Below are 20139 nucleotides of genomic sequence, written 5' to 3'. Positions count from 1 at the left end.
TGTGCAGTACATGAAGGCACCTTGCTGCTGACACTCAAGATGATGTCCAAGTGGTGCTCACGATTCACACAGGAACCACCCAGTTTTCTTGTCACCGGCTTCAAGGTACATGGCACATCTGAACCTATTTATCAGCCAATAAGTGGAATTCACACATTTTTGTGGACAGTGACTGTAGCACACTGGTTGCATTTGCTATCAAAACATAGCACAACGCATATTACAGTCGAACTCGTTTATAACGAACTCGAAAGTGCCACGAAAACTGGTCGTTATATCATTAGTTCGTTGTAAATGGACTCGCCCTGAAAAACATGCACTTAGCGACCAAGCCACTTTTTTTTTTCTGCGCATTTTTATTGAAAAGTGCTAAAAGCCCCTCCTGTGAGAAATTAGGCCTTTTCGCGCTGTGAAGCGACGCCCACTGCGTGCACGAGTGAAACAGCCTTTGCAGTGAACCGACACCGTTTCACTGAACAGCGGTACCGCCACGTGGAGCCGATCATCCCTGGCAGGTTGCATGCAACGTGTCGCCTACTCGGCTCATGCCATCATTGCCAGGCCGCTTGCTGTATTACGCACATTTGTGCGCTCTTCGTGCCCGCTTCACTTTGGACTGTGCACGGGTGTGGTGAGTAGCCTGTTCGTTCAATGTGGCAAAGACGAGCATTTTGCACGCAATGTGCACTCTAAGTCTCCGCGATGCTCTGACGGCCCTGCACGACAGGCGTGACGTGCTTGGGTTGTCGCCTAATAAAAAATGCAGTAATATACACTCGCTGTCAGTGCATCAATGTTTCTCGGTGCCCATGCCACTCAGCACCAGCGAGCTGCTTCTCTTTCTATGAAGTGATGAGCACTTTACCTCACACGGTGCGGCGGCGGCGAGCTTGCAAATGGCAGCATCGTGCGCTAGTACTGCTTGTACCACCGTCAATCCGAACAGTGTATGCCACATGTGCAGCTGAGCCGATAGCTGCGGATGACTGTGATAAGGTTGTCGGCGATAAGTCTTAAGGCACATTCATCGCCAGCCGCCACGTCGCCTTTGCTCTCTTCTGATGCTTCTCCGTGAAGGAATCGCCACAATCGCGCGGAAGTCATAATCATTGATCGGCCGGTCTCTGCCATTACTGAAAAGACGAAAGACATTTTGGGGCACATTGTGGTGTCGGCACAGTGAACTTTTAAGCGCCGAAAAGTTATTGGCTGTCATCGCTTATTGCATTTTATGGCTTCTCGCATTCCAAGGCATAGGTTCATCGTAGGTGGTCATAGCTGCAGAGAACTGTGCCAGAAAAGGTTGCCATGCGAAAGCTGAGCACGTGGCTTCATGCTGCCTCCTATTTCTTTTTTTTTTTTTTCATTTATTTGTCACTGCCATTCTGCCACTAAAGGAATGCCAGGAAAGTGAGCGACTTCGCTTGCAGCACCTGAAATCAGCATGCGGTGCTCGCCGATCTAGGGTATCTTCGTCACCATTAGACTGGAGCGGGGCACGCATGAGCGCACCTTTCATGCTTTAGAAGGCCCGCTTTAACCTTTTTTCGCTTCGTATGCGCCATATTTTTACTGCAACCGTGTCTGAAGTGTTCGTTGTAAAAATAGGAAGCTTTGAAAAATGTTTGCTTTAAATATGTGGACGCAGCTTCAATGGGTAGCATAGGAAAATTGTAAGTACACCGAAATATGGTCGTTATAACCAACAGATCATTATATCTGGGATCGCTATAAGTGGGTTCGACTGTAGTAGGCGATATAGCTTTTCCAAGTGTGCCGACGCTGTAAAAATACCCTAAAGTGCACCCGAGCTGCTTCAAAACACGTAATTTTATCTTCAGGCCAACATTAATGGCAGGTGACAGCTACAACAATGGCCTTGGTTTTGCTAACTTTGTCTTCAGGATGGTGGCAGCCGCCATCTGTTGTTTGGTATTGCATGCCATTATAGCCCACTCTCTGTTCTATTTATGTACAATTACCTTAATACCTTGATGATTCAAACTGGGTTAATTCAGTGATTCCACTCCTATGCCAGAGTGCACTAGAAGGGGATTTACTGTGCCATCCTGATAAGATCTACACAAATTGCACCAAGCTGTGCCGAAATCTTTGATTTAGCATCATCTATTACCAGAAGTTTCACCGTTGCCCATTGGCATGCCAAAACATGTGCAGCCTGATCTAAGGGCACACCGTAGTCTCAACCATGGTGAAACAGTATTCAGGAGACAAAACAGTGCTCACGCATGCGTTCCGATAAGCCCCGAAGCCATGCACAGTGCCGATGCAGCTTTTGTCGAGCTATTCAGCTTCATGGCAGATTGCACTATCGACAGAGGCCCGTCAATTCAAGGTCGTTCGAAGGGGATTAATCGGCTGGCGTTGCCTGCTCCAGAAATGATGCTGGTAGCTAGCTTCAGGTGCAGCACGGTTCCACCTTCGAATTTTTCAATTTCCTTTTTAAAATGTTGCAGCATTAACAAATCTTTGCCTTCTGCTCGGAGCAACCACAGTTCCATTTTATAATATGCACCACTGTCAGTAGTCGGCCCATCACTGACGTCCTTGGGGTATGAAGTTCCTCTGCGAAGAGGCTACCCTATGTAAACCTATGCTATAGATCCACTTCTTACGTCCTAAAGTCAACCTATGACCGCAAAAAAAAAAAAAAGAAAAACATCAAGCGAACCTACTTAAACCAGGAGTCCCCTGTTGTTTTTATATTCAGCTCTTGTGTGCGGAGGCTCAACTTGCAGCAGATCTCTGTATCCCGGGCAACCCAGTGCATGCGCAAAACTATTGTCTCGGAGCATTGCGAGGCCTCGCTACTGCGCAGAGAGGCCTCGGAGAAAGGGAATTGTGTCAGAGGAGGCTGGCTTGAGGAGGCTAGCTGGGTGACGTCATCCTGCATCCCAGCTTTTTCTCGAACCCATAACCTTTGGGTCAGCAGCCGAGCACCGTAACCACTGTACCACTTGGCAGACGTATTTTATTCAGAAGTGGTTTTACTGTGGAGTGCATATCTAGAACAGTGCACTGTGAACAAAATCTACGGCATTTTTGTCGTAAAAAAAATTGTCATTCTGTCAATTTTCTCAAGACTGATCACGTATGCAAAAAAAAAAATTAAAAAGCTGCACCACATTTGTCAATAAATAAAGCCTTTTGCATATTTAGGACCAGTTATCACCCTCTACTGGTGAGGTTTTCTTTTCTTATGCCGAGAAACAATTTTGTTATTTCATTGTGGGACCATGTGTCACACGGATAAGTGAAATTTAAAAGTTCACCATGTGACGAGGAAATATTTTTCAGGCAAAATAGTTTGACAGAATGCTCTGTGCTAGACAGTAGATAGGTGCAATCTTTTTCACGAAAATCTGAGATGGTCACCAGAATGCCTGAGACACTTTGTATGGAAGGAACCAGTTACTATCTACACACAGTCTAGTGTACTACAGTACAGTCAAACCTCGATATATCGAACACGGACATATCGAATTATTGCCTATATCGAACGGTTCCTATATCACGTGGGAAATCGCATGCATTTTTAATTTTTTATTTCGAACGAAGTTTGACGTATAATGGATATATCGAACTCGGCCACCCCAAACCGCCCGCGCTCCATTGACAGGCGGCGAGCTTTCCCGCCGCGCTCCGTTGACAGGCGGCGAGCTTTCCCGCAACTCTCGAAAATAGCGGTAGCGCGGTGGGCGTTTACGACTGCTGCACACATCGATGGCGCCGAGTGCGCCACTTGAACGTAGCGGCATACGCACGCCGCAGCCTTGCAGCAATGACGCACTGCACTTGTTGCACCAACTCCTCCTTGATAGTATCGCCAGGCATCCGTCGCATCGGTCGTTGTTGTGCTCGTGTGTTAGGCCTGCCGCGCGTTGTGGTGTGTGTAGCGATGGCTGCAGACGCGAAGAAACGGACGACCCTGACTTTTGCAGCAAAACTGGAAGCAATCCAGGCTGAAGGCGTGGGATTCGGACCTGGTGCGTCAGGGACGGAAGGTATGCCTTATCGTCGGTAACTGCACGGCACACCACACCGATGCCCAGCTGAGCAACATCGAAGTGGTATTTCTGCCGCCCAACACCACTTCGAAGCTCCAACCGTTGGACCAGGGCATTATCCGCACATTTAAGTCTATCTACAAGCGTCGGCTGATCGACATTTTGCTTGTAAGACTCCGGATGGGCCAAGATCTGAAGATCGATCTTTTGGGCGCCATCCAAATGCTCAAGGCGTCGTGGGAAAACGTCAAGCAGTCTACGATAGCCAACTGCTTTCGGCATGCGGGCTTCGGTGGACGCACTGACGAAGCATCAGTGGAAGAATCCGAGGAAGCTGAGTTGGCATGCGCAGATGAAGAAAGCGAGCTCGCCGAAACGTGGAGCAAGCTGGAGAGCTTTGTTGGTGCGGAGCCGCAAAGCATGTGCATCGAAGACTTCGTTGGAGGTGACGACAGCACTGGTACAACGGCGGAGCTAACGGATGTAGAGATCGTCGCCGAAGCTACCGCTGAGCAGCCGAATGAAGACGCTGCCGAGGTGGATCCCGCAAGCGCTGATGGTGCCCCGCTCCCGACATCAGCTGAGGTCGTAGCCGCTTTGGCCCTTGCGCGCCGCCACTGCAGCGCGATTGAAGGCACCGGCCTTTCACTTGTGGATCGCCTGGACTATGTTGAGGACGCAGTCGTCAAACACGCCATTGCCAACAAAAAGCAGGCTACTCTTTTTCAGTATTTTAAGCCAACACAATAAATACTTTGTTTGAATCTTCAAGTGAGTATTTACTGCACCACGATTGGTTCGTTGGTTGTTTTCCACAAGTTCTTGACGCATTTTTTACGTGATTTTTATATCGAATTCTGGATATATCGAACTATTTCGCGATCGCCGTGCCGTTCGATATATCGAGGTTCGACTGTATAACCTCGTTACAACGGATCTGTTTACAACAGACATTCGGATATTACATACCAATTTGCGGTGTTATGCTGACCTCTGTATTTGTTCCATTGATTGAGCTTCGTTTACAACGGACTCTGGTACAATGGGCATTCGGATATAATTGACTAAAATGTCTGGTCAGCAAGCCGGTCAGGACTCCTTTAGAGCGGACTTTTCTGCCACGGACATACCAAACTCAATAACTTCCGACTTCAAACATCGCTTAGCATACTTTCGGGACTGGAACAGCGCGCCGCGGATATCGACGCATTTGAACGAAGGCCGCCGATCTCCGGTCTGTCAGTGATCAGCTACGCCTAGCTGTAGCGACAAAAATTGGCGCGCAGCATGCACGGTGTTGCGTTTTGGGACGCTGACGCGCGAAATTGCTAGCCGCTGCCACCGCTTTTCCGAGCGGTCACTGCGCGGCGAGCTTGGCCAGGGGGTCCGCTGCCGATGCACAAAATGCCCATCCGCGGTTCCGAGGAGCCAGCGAGCGATGTGATTCGTTGCTTGCGATGAAGGAGATTGCGGCTTCTTTGCTTTCGCATGTCGCTAGTGCAATGTTCTTGCCCGCAAAGTTCGGGTTGTCTCGTACATCGGCACCGTAAGCGGAGTTAGGCCTAGCCACGACATCAAGTAGAAAGCTCGCTTGCGATGTGCATGGCCGCGGTGCCCGATGTTTCAAAGTACGTCATGCTCGACTGTGAGTACAAAGAGTTGTCCCGCGGTGGTCTTCGTCATAAGCTCCGAAGTGCTGATAAGAACCTCTAATAGCGGGTCCAACGAGTCAACGCTATTACAGTCGCACGTCTGCGGTGTTCGCGATGAGTGCAGCGCGCTATTGTAATCTGATGATTAAGCTTCCGCTTGCAGCTGCCTAACTAAAGCGTTCTAAATTATCGTCGACCCGTGAACACAGAACGAGTACGAACGCGTCACTAAGTTACGCAATTTTCGACAGCCACGTCCTCGCGACGCACAAACAGCAGACGACGAACCCAAAGCGAGCATCACGGCAGAAGCAGCCAATCGGAGGCCTCGAATGAACTTCAAACATGTGCTTTTTGTACGCTTGGTACTGAATGGAGGAGCTAGCTGAAACGGAGAACTTGAACAAGGAGAAATGCTCTTTACGAGGAGCCCAAAGTGATGGTGCCCGGTTGCGTCGTTGCCGAGCTATAATATTGAAAAACGCTGTTTTTGTTTGTTTGGTTTTGCTATTTCCGCAGTTTTCACCAGTCGGCAGACGCAAAAAAATTTTTTATAGCACTTCTACGTAGTTTTCAGTGAAGATATTTTGGAATCAGATAGGGAAAATGGGCTACAGAAACTGAAAATGCGATTTTCCAAAAATCGCATTTTTTTGGCCCCCGTTAAAAATAGGACCATGTTTGTGACTCATAATTCTGTCCGGTTATACAGACCCATTCAGTGTTTACATAAAAACTCTGTTGTAACAGTACTTGGATTTTGCATACTCCCTTTACAACAGACAAAATCCTCTTGGCTATGAAGGTCTGTTGTATGAGGTTATACTGTATCTGAAAATCTGTTGTACATAGGTCTTGTAAAGTGTGTAGGCTGTTAACTCATCCTGAGGTCTGAGCTTATGTACACGATAATTCTTGTCAGCAAGGACAGTTAGATCAAACAAGGTTCAACTTGCTTGCTGTGCCGTTGGGATGCATCGTGGCTCTTCTAAATGTCAAGTAACAACTCTCAAGAAACACTCATTCAAAATACAGTTTTTGACAGTTGATTCGGATGCCGAAAATTCGGACACCTCTGCGGCACTGTCACTCGTCCCATTGAAGTAATGTAAACTCATGATCGAAAATTCGGACGCCCCACAGTGCGCCGTTCAATATTTCGCACTCCGGCTGCCTGATCGAGTGCGACTTCGAACGCCATGACATACTGTCAGCAATGTTTACAATACTTTCCTAGGTTGCCAGCACTGAAAGGTTGCACTGGCTGTGGCTGAAGGTTGTGCCAGTGTCAAAATACACGCAGAAATTACAATTACCGATCTCGAAGGCTGTGTTTGTTGGCTACGTGTAATGGTTGCCTTTTGGCTTTACCCAGTTGAGTGTCCATCGATTGCCAAGCCAAGCCACACTCGGAGTCAGCTCGGTACGGCATTTGAGGGTGATCTGCGCCTCACGCTTTGCCGGTTTCGCTCTCTTGTTTGTTGCTTGGTGCTGTTTCGCACGCGAGGCCTGATTCTGCTGAAATGGCTCTGATGCCACCCGTTAGATCTGCCCCATCGGTACTAATGAAGAATCGCGGCAACTACATTACACTGACGATGACTAAAAAAGCAGCGATTATTCCCCAGGTGTAAGGCAGAGGACGACGACTGCAATTCAAAGTTGCTCGGGAGTTTTCGCCGCGTTGGACGATGGCAAGGTTGGGTCCTCGAACCAGCGCAGGGGGACAGTGACTCCGATGACGATGCGCCGCCCACAGCACAGCCCACAACCATATTTAGCGCAGTCCACAACAGTGCTGTTGTCAACCTACAGCGATGGCCAAACACTGGCTGAAATACATGCAGACTTGGTTGCGCGTAAGCGTGCATTTGTGCAGACGCAAATTGACAAGTTTTTCTGGTGACTGGGCCTGTAAAGGTGCTTTTTTTATGGTCAATCCTTTTGTTCGGATTCTCAATTATTCGGTCTTTTCGGCGGTTCCCACCGCGTCCGAATGAACAGTCGGTGACTGTATTCAATGTGTTTATTAGTGTGCAGTTGTTTACTGCGGTGCAAGGGCGTATAAAGATGCGAATGCAAAAGCTTCAAGCAGACTATGCGTCGCCTGCAAGGGATACTGAAGCAGCACAAGTCGTATTTAGGGTGTAAGAATTAATAATTGATACAAAACTATTTGAAGTGTACATGTAGCAAAAACGGTGCAGCTTTTATTTTGTGCGTGATAAATGCACCAGATGAGATGTCATTAAAATTTTATGGCTGTGATGTGCCTGGGAAATCTGCTTTGTTAAGACATGGAAACGAAAAGCACTGAAATCCAGTATCATGTTTGTACGACTCGAGAGGGATGTGCAAGAGAGTAGTCACCCTGGAAAACCTAATTGGATCGATAATTCACTTTGCATGCCCAATTTTGCTGTGGATAGGTTAGGTTTTGGCCAGTAAGTTCGTAGTCTTGCTCGGTGAGACTGTTTGACCTTACCAATTGCATAGCTTGTGCTTTTCTTTACTGCTAAGTATTGCACAAATTTTAGGTGCCATGTGGAGATGGCTGATGCTGACATAGGTAACTGGCTGTTATTGAAATAAGGCATGCTATGCGTGGGAGTACTCATAGAGTTAGCCGATGATTCTTTGTCATCTCTTTGCAGGAGGGCATGGAGCAGAAGACAGCTACATCGGCTGTACGCTACGGATACCTGCAGTGCATGATCTCGGCATTTCACGGTAAGCACAGTGGCGTGTGTGACCATCTTGGCAAGGCAAGGCTCTTTCATGCTAGTTTCATCCACTTGCCATACTCACTGAATTTCACCAGAACCCACCTGTCTCTTTTTGCATAAAGTCCTAGAAGTATGCAGGAGATGTGAGGGCATCACTGTTTTGCAAGTACTGCTTGTGTCGGTTTGGAGAGAAAATGTAACGCAATTAAGGCAGTACCATTGGCTTGGCTGGAGGAACTTAGTTGTAATGCTCCGCTTAGGCATGCGGGAGACTGTATCCTACATTAGCTGGCATTTCTTTGTGGCATCTTTCTATGAATGCAATTTGTACTGTTTGAAAGTTTTGGTCAAAATCTCAGGAGGATAACCACCCATTTTTTGCTTTACAAGTGCCACAATTTGCTTTGTGCTCTGTCGTCTACCCAGGTATGCCAGGCTGCAAGCAAGTGGAGCCATTCTAGGTTTAGTACTGAAGGCTGTAGAACGAGCCTTGGCGCAGCCGTTGCAACCTGGACCATATGTGAAGGCTTGGCTGCGGCCTGCCTTCTCTTCCGTCTGCAGCCTGTTGGCTCCCCATCCGGGTGAGCACAACATCAGACTAATTTGGCATGCCCCGAAGGAAGCAATGGACCCTGGTGAGGATTTGTCGGTCAGCATTCGCAGCAGGCTTGCCAACAGCCACGTCACAGCACTTGATAGTTGATAGTTTACATCATAGTTTGCAGCATGCCTGTCTGCCCTGCAGATCACTTCAAGATCGGCAGACAGGTTTGGAAAACGCTGGTGCACCTGGTTGTTCACTTGCATTACATTTGGTGGAGGTTAATGAAGCAAACCCAAGTCAGCCTCAATATACAGTTGAAACCCAAACTATACGACTTGAGGAACCATGCAAAACCATTGTATGATCCGGGCATCATATAATAGAATAAGAATGCAGTCAAATCCACTTCAACGAAATTGATCTACTGTGAAAAAGTCTGTTGTCGTGGTACTTCGTTGCAGTCAAAGTTTATGTCTACAGTAGAATCCTGATACCGTATTTACTCGAATCTAACGCGCAACGCGCACCTTTTTTCCGGTAAAAACGAGTCCCAAAATCGCATGCGCGTTAGAATCGAGTACCGAAAAAAAACCAAAAAAGAACTGGTTATTGTTATTGCCATCGGCATTTCAAAATGCCGCCTCCTACGCGCCTTGGCCATTTGTGCCATTATTGTTTCAGGTCGTACGTGTGATGGAGATTGGTCATCCCGTTCTGCGTTCGCATCGACGGCATGGAAGTGCCAACTCCTTCCAAGACTCAAGTGCACCGCGTTGCCGCATTTAAATAATAGTTATTACATGTGCAGAGACGGATGGAAATCGGGCGCCGCATTGCGGTCGTTCGAGTTTCCGAAAACGTGCTTGCGAGCTGGCGAAAACAGAAGCAGAAGATGTTTTTACAGCAAAGCTTCACGAAAGGTTTCAGGGGAGACGCGGGTCTTGGAACGGTCAAAAATGGTCAAAAAATCGATTTTTCGCAAAGCTTATTTTCGAGGCGTTTGTACTTCTGAGCACCTACTCTCAAATTGCTAACGCTAAATTCGGTCGGGAAACGCGATAAAATCGGCTTTCAAAGCACCCCGGCAGCACTAAAATGTCCCCAAAAGGACGAAATTTGTTCGAACTTCCCGCGCGCGCCATGAGCGTTGCAGCGGGCCGAGCGCCGCCATCTTGGGCTAGATTTGAAGCTGTTTTCTTTGTGCACATTTTGCGCCATCTCAAAATGGCGTCGCTCAAGCAGAACGGCCGCCGTCGCGGGTTTTCTGAAGGTCGTTCCAGGCCACTGATTGGCTCTCACGCGGCGCGCTTTTCAAGCGCGCCTTTCCGAGTCTCCCATTGGCTGGCGCGACCGACACGTCATTTTTTTTTTCTTTGTGTTGGTTCTCCGCCGTGGCTGTCCGTTTGTGTGCGCCTGCTTTTGCGATCGTGCGTGTTTCTCGACGGACCGTGTCTCTACTTTGTGCCGGTAGTTTTTCCACGCGATCGAGATGCCTGGAGACTCTCGTCTGAAACCATCGACGCAACGAGCTTTTGGAAGCCGTAAAAAACGGGCTTGGAACAAGAAGGCGCCGGCTACAAGTGCACCGTCGGCAGCGGAGTTGGAGTCGCGGCCGGACCCTTTGGACCTGCCGGGAACTTCAACTGACGACACCGTGGGACCAAGTTCGACTAGCGAAACACTTCGGGTTGATGCCGCGTACTACTCAACGGCGGAGCAGGCGCAGCGAGTTGAGAGATCGGCGCAAACGAAGACCGTTCTGTCTGGAAAGTCGGCTACCCAGCGCAAGTTCGACCTTCTTGGAGTAAGCGCGGAGTGCCAGACCGGTGACGCCGGGACCGATTTTTTGCTCGTCGATATGAAAGTTTTGAATAACTTTTTTGCACAAGCGAAGTGCGACAAATGCGACGCAAAAAGTCTCAGCGTGAGGAAGGCAACGGACAAGGAGTACGGCCTTGCGGTAAAGCTTATTTTTTCTTGCAGCAGTTGTGATTTCGAGAAGAAGCAATTTTCTTCTCCGAGAGTGAGCGGAACTGCCACCATCACTCCCTTCGAAGTCAACATGAGGGCCATGAAGGGGATACAGATGATAGGCAAAGGTGTTACTGCCCTTTCGGACTTTTGTGCGTGTATGAACCTTTCGCACCGAGGCTTGCACCACAAGACGTTTCAGGGACACCTAAAAAGTTTAGTGAAAGCCTGCGAAAACACAGCGACTGAAAGTGAAGCTGCTAGTGTGGCAGTAATAAAAGAGCTGTATACAGACTTCCTGAACCCCATAGGGAACATCGATGTTGTGTTCGACGGCTCATGGATGACGCGAGGTCGGAGCTCACACATAGGTGTGGGCTGCATCATTGAGCTCTACACTGGCCTTGTAATTGACCATGTTGTTTACTCAAACTTTTGTCTCAGCTGTGCCCTGGGACCACAGCCGCAAGACGAAGGGTACACCGACTGGCTGGCAACCCACGAGTGCCAACGAAACATCGAATGCAACTCTGGCCGCATGGAAGTAGAGGCTGCGCTGACCATGTTTCAGAGGTCCTGGGCCAAGCATGGTCTGCGCTACACGACTGTGCTCTCTGATGGAGACAGCCGCACTTTTCATGCCTTGTCCGAAGCCGAGGTGTACGGCTTTATCCAAATAGACAAAAAGGACTGCATCAACCATGTCCACAAGCGAATGGGTGCAGCTTTACGGAACCTTGTGGACAAAAAGAAGGCTCAGGGTGAGTCTCTTGGGGGTAGAGGAAAGCTCACACAAGAGAAGATCAAGAAGATCGCGAATTACTACGGATATGCCCTGAGGAGCAATATCAATGACGTGCCAGCTATGAAGAGGGCAGTCGAAGCTACACTGCTGCACATGACATCGACAGATGATGCACCAAAGCACTCAAAGTGCCCCGAGGGTGCTAGCTCTTGGTGCAAGTACAATAGAGCCTTGGCCAATGGGGAGAGTCCACCTTCACACAAGAATGCCCTGCCGGCTTGTGTTGGGGCTGCTCTGGAGCCAGTCTTTGCGAGGCTCAGTGATGAGAGCCTGCTGGCACGGTGCTGTGAAGGGAAGACCCAGAACGCGAGTGAGAGTCTTCATTCGGTCATCTGGACCCAAACTTCAAAGAATGGGAACGCTTCGCTGGAAAGTGTGAAGCGAGCTGCCGCTGAGGCTGTTGCCATCTACAACCAAGGAAGAAGGGCAACCAACGAGTCCATTGCTGCAAGTTTGGGCTATATTGCTGGGGATTGCCTTGTTCGACGAAGCCTAGAAAAAGACTCTCTGCGTTTACGCAAGGCAAATGCAACTCATCTGAAGAGCACCAACACAAAAAAGACTCTTGCAAGGAGACACAAAACGGGTGCAACTGAAGATTACAGTCCTGGACTACTTTGAAGGTATTCTCTCAAGCATAGCAACCTATTACCCAGGGTAACATGCTGCCTAACATCTAGAAGGTTCTTCCTAAAGACTGAAAAGACATGAGCAGCCAGTCGCTTGAGCCTCATACCCCATGGCTTTTCCAGAACCCCCCAGCCGCTTGTCATGGTGGGGTTTTGATCATGCTTTGCACATTGGAAAATTTTTTTAGATATGATTCCTTGGGTGGAACAAGACACTTTCTGTTTGTTTTGAAGGGAAACAGATGGGGAACATGTGAATAAAATTTATGGTTAAAGGTTCCTTTTAGAAATTTATACAGTGCGTGTCAATCTTCAAACGCGATTTTCTCAGCTTCACATTTTTTGCCAACTTGACCAGCCTTACGGATCTTTTCATTATGTTTTTGTAAGGTAATTTTGATAAATTTTATACCGTTGAATTCGTAAGAAATAGGACTGTGGAGCTATGCTATTTTTTTGTGGCTAAGATGAACATATGAAATTTTGTGAACAATAATGTGAGCTAATTGCATTTCAAGATTACACAATGTCAATACAATTGAAAGTTCTTATATGATGATATATCTCAGTGACAATATAAATAGCATAGCTCCACATGGCAGGTCTTTGGCTACAGCTGCATCTTAAACAGAACCTAAAAATACTGAGGGAAAGTGTCTTAATGACCCGTAAGAAATTACCTAATTAGATTTCACTTATGCTCTCACAATTTGATAACTAATTGAAGTACATGAAAACTAATTATATTTTTGAAAACAGGAGGAAGAAATACATATACACACCCAATTTCATTACAATATCTCCAATAATAAAACTTTTCGTTTCGAGACCAGTGTCTCCCCTTAAACGTTCTATGACAGCAAGAGGAAACGTTGTCGAGATGCGCCTCGTGGACTAACCCCAACATAATGCAGTTTGCAAAGTGCGACGTAGCGTAGGCAGCGTACACTTCCGGGCGCCCCATGGGATCACAGCAGATACCACTGCCGCGGTTAAACATAAGATTGCGAAAAAAGGAAGTCCCGAAACGCTTTTATGGCATCTTTATCTCAAACAAGACAATAATAAATTTGGCATGTTGTCATTCATCTACTCTGTAATTCTTTTTCGTAATTTGCCTGCGTGCGCGCAATAGTTTTCAATCGAGCAGCGCGACGGAGCCCGTTTGTCGCAGTCGCCTTCGCTCGAAAGTCGCGTGCTATGCATGCGGTTGGGCCTTTACAAAACCTGATGCGTTGTCGCCTCCGCAACGAAGGGGAAAAAAAAAAAAAGTTCTCCGCCCGCGTCTTTCTCCTCCCGTGCCATCTCAGGTTTTAGCGCGAGGGCGTCCGCTCTTCGCGCTGCGTCGTCTGCTACCTTACAGCTCCGACTGCCATGACCGATACACTGAAATCTAAGAATCCTCGCATTTCGGGATATAAGTTCGTAGTACTGAGGTGTTGTTAAGATTACACGGGAATTAAATAACGATCGTTATTCTGAAATGTTCGTTATTCTGAAGTTCGTAGTAGTGAAATATTTTTACATTGAAACTATAAGCAGTCGGCACGGGATTTCTTAAAAGTTCGTTAATTTGAAATGTTCGTTAATGTGGTGTTCGTTGTAACGAGATTTGACTGTAGTCTGTTGTCAATACCACCAGTTTTCGTTTGGCGGCACTGTTGGGAGTTGGGAGGATAACTGGTGTAGCCTGTGTTTTTACATTCCTGTCACGTTAATTTCTGCATCGTTTGTTTACATATGAGTGTTCACTGTCTCCTCCGCTAAGAGTCATGCATCTTAACGAAATGCTAATGAGAGTCTAGAGCAGGAGTCCCAAACACGCGGTCCGCTGACCTTTCGCGTGCGGCCCGCGGCCCGCATTTGACAGGCAGTCTTCATCCCATATTTTTTTATGACTTTGTGGCTGTTCGCGACATTGCTAAATGGTTCTCGCATTATTTTCCCGCCTATCATGATTAATAACGCTTTGTTCGGCTTAGCTACACAGACGTTACTGGTATCAAGTTTTTCTTGATGCACACCATCTGGTCACCTTGTGTTTGTATACTTCAGTCAAGATTTTAGTCATTGTGGAGAAAGGCATTGATATGTTTCTCAAATCTCTACGTCAAATCCCGTTCAGAAATGATCCATATATGTGTTATATGGGAAAGCCCTTCATGCCAATGGTAACGTACGTTAGCTGAAAATTAGTTCAAACTACACTCTCCGCCACCCCCTTCCGCTTTCAATTTTTCTCCATCCCGGCCCTTTGCGGGACTAAATTTCGTGAATGCAGCCCGGTAGCTGATGCGAGTTTGAGACCCCTGGTGTAGAGGCTGTGCTGGAACACGTGTGCAGAGTTGTCATGCCTACAGCAGAAAGCACTGTCATTCTGCAGCCGATCCAGCCGAGCAGAATGTGACTGCCCACCACTTGGTTTCTTTATTGCATTGTAGCCAAATTGACTTCAGATCACTCGTATCTGTGAAACAAATGCTTCTCAAAAACCAAGCAGCTATGCAGTGCCTGAGCGAATGAAATCTGAATCGAGGGGACCATAGGTGACAACAAGCTGCTAAAGTGCTGTAAAAGTGTTCACAGCTGCTTCTTGGCACAAAGCACGTTGTTGGTTAACAGGTGTGCAAGACGAGTTGAGACTAAGCATTCAGCGTATTTTACACTGCAACTGCCAGCACTGAAAAATGACATTGTGGATGTCACTTACAATTAGTATCCCCGACTCCGGAAAAAGCTCCTAGCCGGAAACTTGGCTTTGCAGCAAAATGTTTGCCCCATTGCATGGAGAGCTGTTCTTTTGTGTGGTTTATTGTTTATTTACTCAAAAACATTCAAGTTTCACATACTTGTGATATTCGTGGCATCCATTGCACTGCCATCTCAGCGACTGGGGTGCCCGCTGCCGAGCCCGAGGCTGCGGGTTCGATTCCCACGCACGGCTACAATGTTCTGAAGGAGACAGAACGTGGAGGCATTGTGCAGAATTGGGCTTAGCTACGCATGAAATAAACTCAGGTTGTACGAAATATCTATCTGAGCCCTCACACTAGTGTCACTCATAGCCCCAGCGTCACTTTGGGAAGTGAGCGGGGCGATCAAACATTCACTCATTCTTCGTGAACCTGTCTAATGGAAGTTTAACAAAAGGTCAGGGAATATGCGAGGTGCATGCTCTGGTAAATCAGTACACAATTGAACTGCGAACTGTCGCTACTGCATAATTGCATAAGGCCATTTTCTATTGCTTTACACAGTCTTCACGTGCTATATCCTGTGTTCTCAATACTTCTAAACTTCTTACGTCTTGGAAGACCACAACTTTCAGAGCACACATTATGCATGAACTGTAGCCTGTAGTGTTAATGTAAAGGACGCAGTGCATTTATTGACTCTGATATCTTAGTTCTGTGCATTTTATCTTATCACTTTTTCTTTCCGCGGTCTCACCTTTTGAATTCCAGTTCTCTGAGCGTGCATCTGAACTGGTGAGGACATTGCTGGCGCCTGATGCAACGCCCAGTGAGAGTGCCCAGAAGGCGCTCTCGGAGCTGATCGACATGGTACCTCGTGTCTACGATGGGCTCACGGAGCTCGCCAACGCTCAGGGTGAGGACGGCCAAATGACCATTGTCATTACAAGAGCACAGTCCAAAAGGCATATGAAATGGACTTGTGGTCTGTTTGTCGTTTTGCATAAACAGCCAAATGTTAATATAGCAGAATATTGGATACAGTGACTCAAACTAGTGCTTTGCCACTTCCACAGTGTGCCAGATGTACATTTATTACAAGTACTTGTTAGCAAATACCATATTTACTCGAATCTAAGCCGATGTTTTTTTCAAAAAAACGATGTGCGAAAGTGGGGGGGTCGGCTTAGATTCGAGTACAATGAATAGGTTTTTTTTACTTTTCTGGCCTTGCGAATTTCGGGGGTCGGCTTAGAATCGGGGCCGGCCTAGATTCGAGTAAATACGGTACACAGTGTGACAAATGCATTTTGTTCCCTTTCAAATTTCTGTTTCAGATGGCCTTGACCAGCCAAAGAACCCGACTGTTAGCAAGAGTGTCGAGCAGACACCCGACCGGAAAGTGACCAAGGACCCGAGAACAGGAAAAGGTGAGAGAGAGTGGTTGTCATCAAGTGGGCGTGGAACGTCATCAGAAAATATGTCGTCCTCTCTCCCTGCTGAATGTCTTCAAACGAAAACAAAAACATAACGATCGGCTTTGCACGAATAGATTGACAGTGCCACGCAGTATTAGGAGCCCCTACAAACTTAAAGACAACGTTACAACACACCGAATGAAGCCCCCCGGCAACGCTCATAATCATGAATGAGTTCAGCCGAAATTGACGAACCTTACGCATCTTTACTTTTGTCCCTCCTTTTTCTTGGCTAGTTTCTCAACAAGACCAGCTAATTCGTGCCACTTTCCATGACAGTGGGTGCTAATTACTCACTGCCTGCATTCTCTCTGCAGCTTTGCAAGAACGCAACAGCTACGCGGTGGGAGTGTGGCGGAGGGTGAAGATGAAGTTGGACGGTCGTGACCCTGACAGCAACAAGCGCTCCAGCGTCGCCGAGCAGGTGAGAACAGCCACCATGCATTTTCACTTGGTATGCATGCATTGAGCGGCACTGTTTAGTTTGTAAGGTTGCAGGAACATCAAAACTCAACTAAGATATCTTTTAGACTGTATCTGTGGCTGATATTGTACAGATGACACTTATGGGATCCCTGTAGTGCTATAAAACAGTCATATCGCGTTTGAATTTTTGTGTTGAGACTCCTGTAATAAAGAACCCATTCTTGCTAAGGTATGAGATGTAACTTTCATTGCTCACGTGACGATATTATGCGATCCGATAGCAGAATACACCAGTGTCCCTTGCTTGCATTATACAGGATGTGTCCGGGTGTGGCCTCTCACAAATCGCTTTCTCGCGTACGTTGGTTCCACTGTTCTTTCACAGGTGGATTACATCATCAGCGAGGCTACTCGCCTGGAGAACTTGGCACTGCTGTACGAAGGCTGGACGCCTTGGGTGTGATCCGCCACCGGCATCAGCCCCCCCTGGGAGTGGGGGGCAACTGGATTCCTGGCTCCAGCAGACGACGCGGGACAGCAGACGACGACAATGATGGCACCCGAGATCAACAGCAAAACGCAAGGCAGCCCCCCTCCGCAGTAACCCCTGCTGGGGGAAAAAAAAGCTAAAAAAAAAGAAAATGACGAGGGTGAGAGAGAGGAGGAGGGCCCGGTGCGCGCGCCTCGCAGTTATGTCGTCGCCACGACAACCACCGCCAACCAAACAACCCTTACGTCGGCTCTTAAAAGCAGAACGCTCTCTCCTCAAGTCTCTCTGTACGACAAGCGACCGCCACGGGGAAACAAACGGGACTCCGGGGCTGCCAGCACGCCCCGGCCAATGACCGCGGTAGCCATCTTCCTGTACTCCTCCCCGCCAGCCTCCCTCTCGCATCCACGGAGCACGCCGGACATCTGTCGCTACAGACAAGCATAACACGCCTCCGGCAGACTGCATTTGCTGCCAAGCCTGTCCTTAGAAAGAGCGCAAGTGGGGTCGACAGGAGGTTATGCATTTCCGAGTCTGCTTCGAGGGTTTGTCTGAGGAGGGAGAGTTGTCAGTGGCCATCGGTAGGTGGCACCACTGCCTGTGCTTCCGGGAGGGGGAAGGACCCTTACTCACAGGTGGCGCAACCTGGTGTTTTGTTTCAATTTCTTCGACACCGCTAGTGGGAGTTGCCCTACGGGTGTTTGAAAGGCTGCAGAATTTCTTTGGCAAGAGGAAGATATCGAAGCAGAGAAAATAAGCAGCAGCTTGTGTAACCTACGCTCTTTGCCACGCTATTTCCCGGCAAGTGTTCGACAAACATGCTGTGTGCTTCTGACCTTTTTTTTTCCCCTAGTTTTTTTTATGGCCTGTTTTTTTTTTTCAACCGTTCCTTTTTGGTTTGAACTTTTTGCAGTTCCCTGCTAGCAATGTTATTTCTCTCCTAGTTTTTTGTGTGCCTCTTATAGCAGATGCATGAAGTTTGTTTTTCCTTGTGTGCTGGAAGTTTTGTACGTCAGAAGGTCAGGGTGGACACTGGTTAATGCAGAGACTTGGAGAGTCATTCACGTAGCTTGCAATCTTAATGTGTACGTACCATTTTTTTTTTTAAATGTCCTCACTTAAGCACATTTCGTAATCTGATGTTTTGCCTTTTTTTTTTTTGGCAAATTTAGAGCAAGAGTTCACAGTTTGGGCTAATTGGGCGTAGATGTCTTTTTCTGTCTTCGTTGTTTTGGACACGTCTTCCTGCTTTTGTTGGTTTTTTTGCGGACCCAATTTATTTTTCTCCTAGTGTACCAGAACGCATCAATAAAAGCCATCAATTTAAAATTTTTGTCGCTGTCACTTTATGTATTTTTCTGAATGCTGCATTATACTCTTGAAAGCAGTTAGATGCATGGGAAAATCTTCACTTCATACGCTTCAGAGTAATTTGTATATGGGGGAAAATCTTCATGTCATGTACCCTTAAAGGGGCCCTGCAACACCTTTCTTAGTTATATTGGAATAGTCTCATTATTGACGTATGACTCTTCACGAGTCATATGCCGCAAAAATTTTTCGAATCCGTCAAGTCTAAGTGGTGTTACCAAATTATAGAGATCACGTTCCGCGGCTTTCTCCCTCAACTCAACGCCGCGAGCGCGCGGAAAGCTATAGGCAGCGAGTCGAGGGAGGCAGCGCAGAGGAGCGAGGCTCCGCCCAAGAGCGCCGGCGGAGTTTTTTTCTTCATTTTTTTCTCTCTGACGTCTGGGCGCAACCACGTGGTCTGTGCCGCCACTTCCGGTCGGCTTGCGTCGTTCTCGTCGAGCGGAGCCGATATCGCGCGTGCTTGAAAACTGCGCGTCGGTTTGGTAATGTTGGGTGTGCACCTCGAACGCCGTAGTGTATTCATCGCTCTGCCAACCATGGAAGCAAACCTGCGCGCTCGTTTGGAACGAATGACAGCTGAGATCGGTTTCGGCCCATACTCCGATACACCGCCTCGTAAGACGGCACTGGCAGACGACCCCGAAGCGCCGCCATTACCGGACGCCAGCATTGTTATCGGAGACACGCTGCGCCCGTGCCTCGGTCGGTCGTGAGAACGTGCCGACGATGCAGTTCTCAGCTGACGAGGCAACACTCGAACGGCTGCCACTCTCAACGGCAACCGGCGATGGTCAAAAGCACAGAAATATTCACGTTTTCGGCACTGCGCATGGCGAAGAAAACGGAACCATGCAAGTACGAGCAGACGAGCTGTCGGTGAGACCGGAAGTGCTAATATTAATTTTGTTCAGTGTTTTTAACGCGATAACAGAATATAAACATACATACTATCTACTTATTGAACTCAAAATTAACAACGAAAGTAATAATGAGGGTGTTATCGTGATTGTAACATCAGCCAATGGTGGAACTGCCGACAATCGCGTCATATTTTGCGGACTAATACATCATTTGTCGAGAGAAGAGGGAGCGATTTTCAGCTGACTTTGAGAATTTATTGTAAATTCCAGGCCGTGCTCATCGCTGTAATATTTGGCTCGCGTATTCTCGGGAGCCTCGACTACCGATCGGCAGCGCTTTTTGAGCATGCTCGAAAAGTGTTGCAGGGCCCCTTTAAAGGGACACTAAAGAGCAACAATGAATTGGTTTAGATCGATAAATTGTGCTCCGAGTACTCTAACGTCGTTAATTTCACCATCATGGGTT

At 47.7% G+C, this 20139-nt stretch overlaps 2 protein-coding genes across 2 annotated transcripts in view; both read left to right on the top strand.

Annotated features, from left to right (window-relative positions):
- The window catches only part of LOC119376923 (eIF-2-alpha kinase activator GCN1-like), a 35522-nt gene extending 26605 nt beyond the window's left edge, over window positions 1–8917 (top strand). The window contains exons 8-10 of the mRNA XM_037646590.2: window positions 8–105; window positions 8335–8410; window positions 8833–8917. Of these exons, the coding sequence (XP_037502518.1) occupies window positions 8–105; window positions 8335–8410; window positions 8833–8867 (209 nt within the window). The 3' untranslated portion in view covers window positions 8868–8917. The remainder of the gene's footprint in view (window positions 1–7; window positions 106–8334; window positions 8411–8832) is intronic.
- Window positions 8918–9031: 114 nt separating this feature from the next.
- Window positions 9032–18771, top strand: LOC119376924 (serine/threonine-protein kinase SMG1). Its single transcript, XM_037646591.2, has 5 exons — window positions 9032–9055; window positions 15820–15964; window positions 16386–16478; window positions 16844–16950; window positions 17338–18771. Exons 1-5 carry the CDS (start codon window positions 9032–9034, stop codon window positions 17413–17415), a joined length of 447 nt encoding a protein of 148 aa, XP_037502519.2. The 3' UTR covers window positions 17416–18771.
- Window positions 18772–20139: the final 1368 nt, after the last annotated feature.

The sequence above is a fragment of the Rhipicephalus sanguineus genome, unplaced genomic scaffold (genome assembly GCF_013339695.2).
Source record: "Rhipicephalus sanguineus isolate Rsan-2018 unplaced genomic scaffold, BIME_Rsan_1.4 Seq28, whole genome shotgun sequence".
NCBI classification, from domain to species: Eukaryota; Metazoa; Arthropoda; class Arachnida; order Ixodida; family Ixodidae; genus Rhipicephalus; species Rhipicephalus sanguineus.
This window is presented reverse-complemented; position numbering and strand designations above follow the sequence as displayed.

Coding starts and splice junctions, on each gene's coding strand:
- LOC119376924 (XM_037646591.2), top strand. CDS start 9,032: ATGGACCCTGGTGAGGATTTGTCG. Junction 9,056..15,819: donor ACCCTGGTGAGGATTTGTCG/GTCAGCATTCGC, acceptor TTTGAATTCCAG/TTCTCTGAGCGTGCATCTGA. Junction 15,965..16,385: donor GGAGCTCGCCAACGCTCAGG/GTGAGGACGGCC, acceptor TTTCTGTTTCAG/ATGGCCTTGACCAGCCAAAG.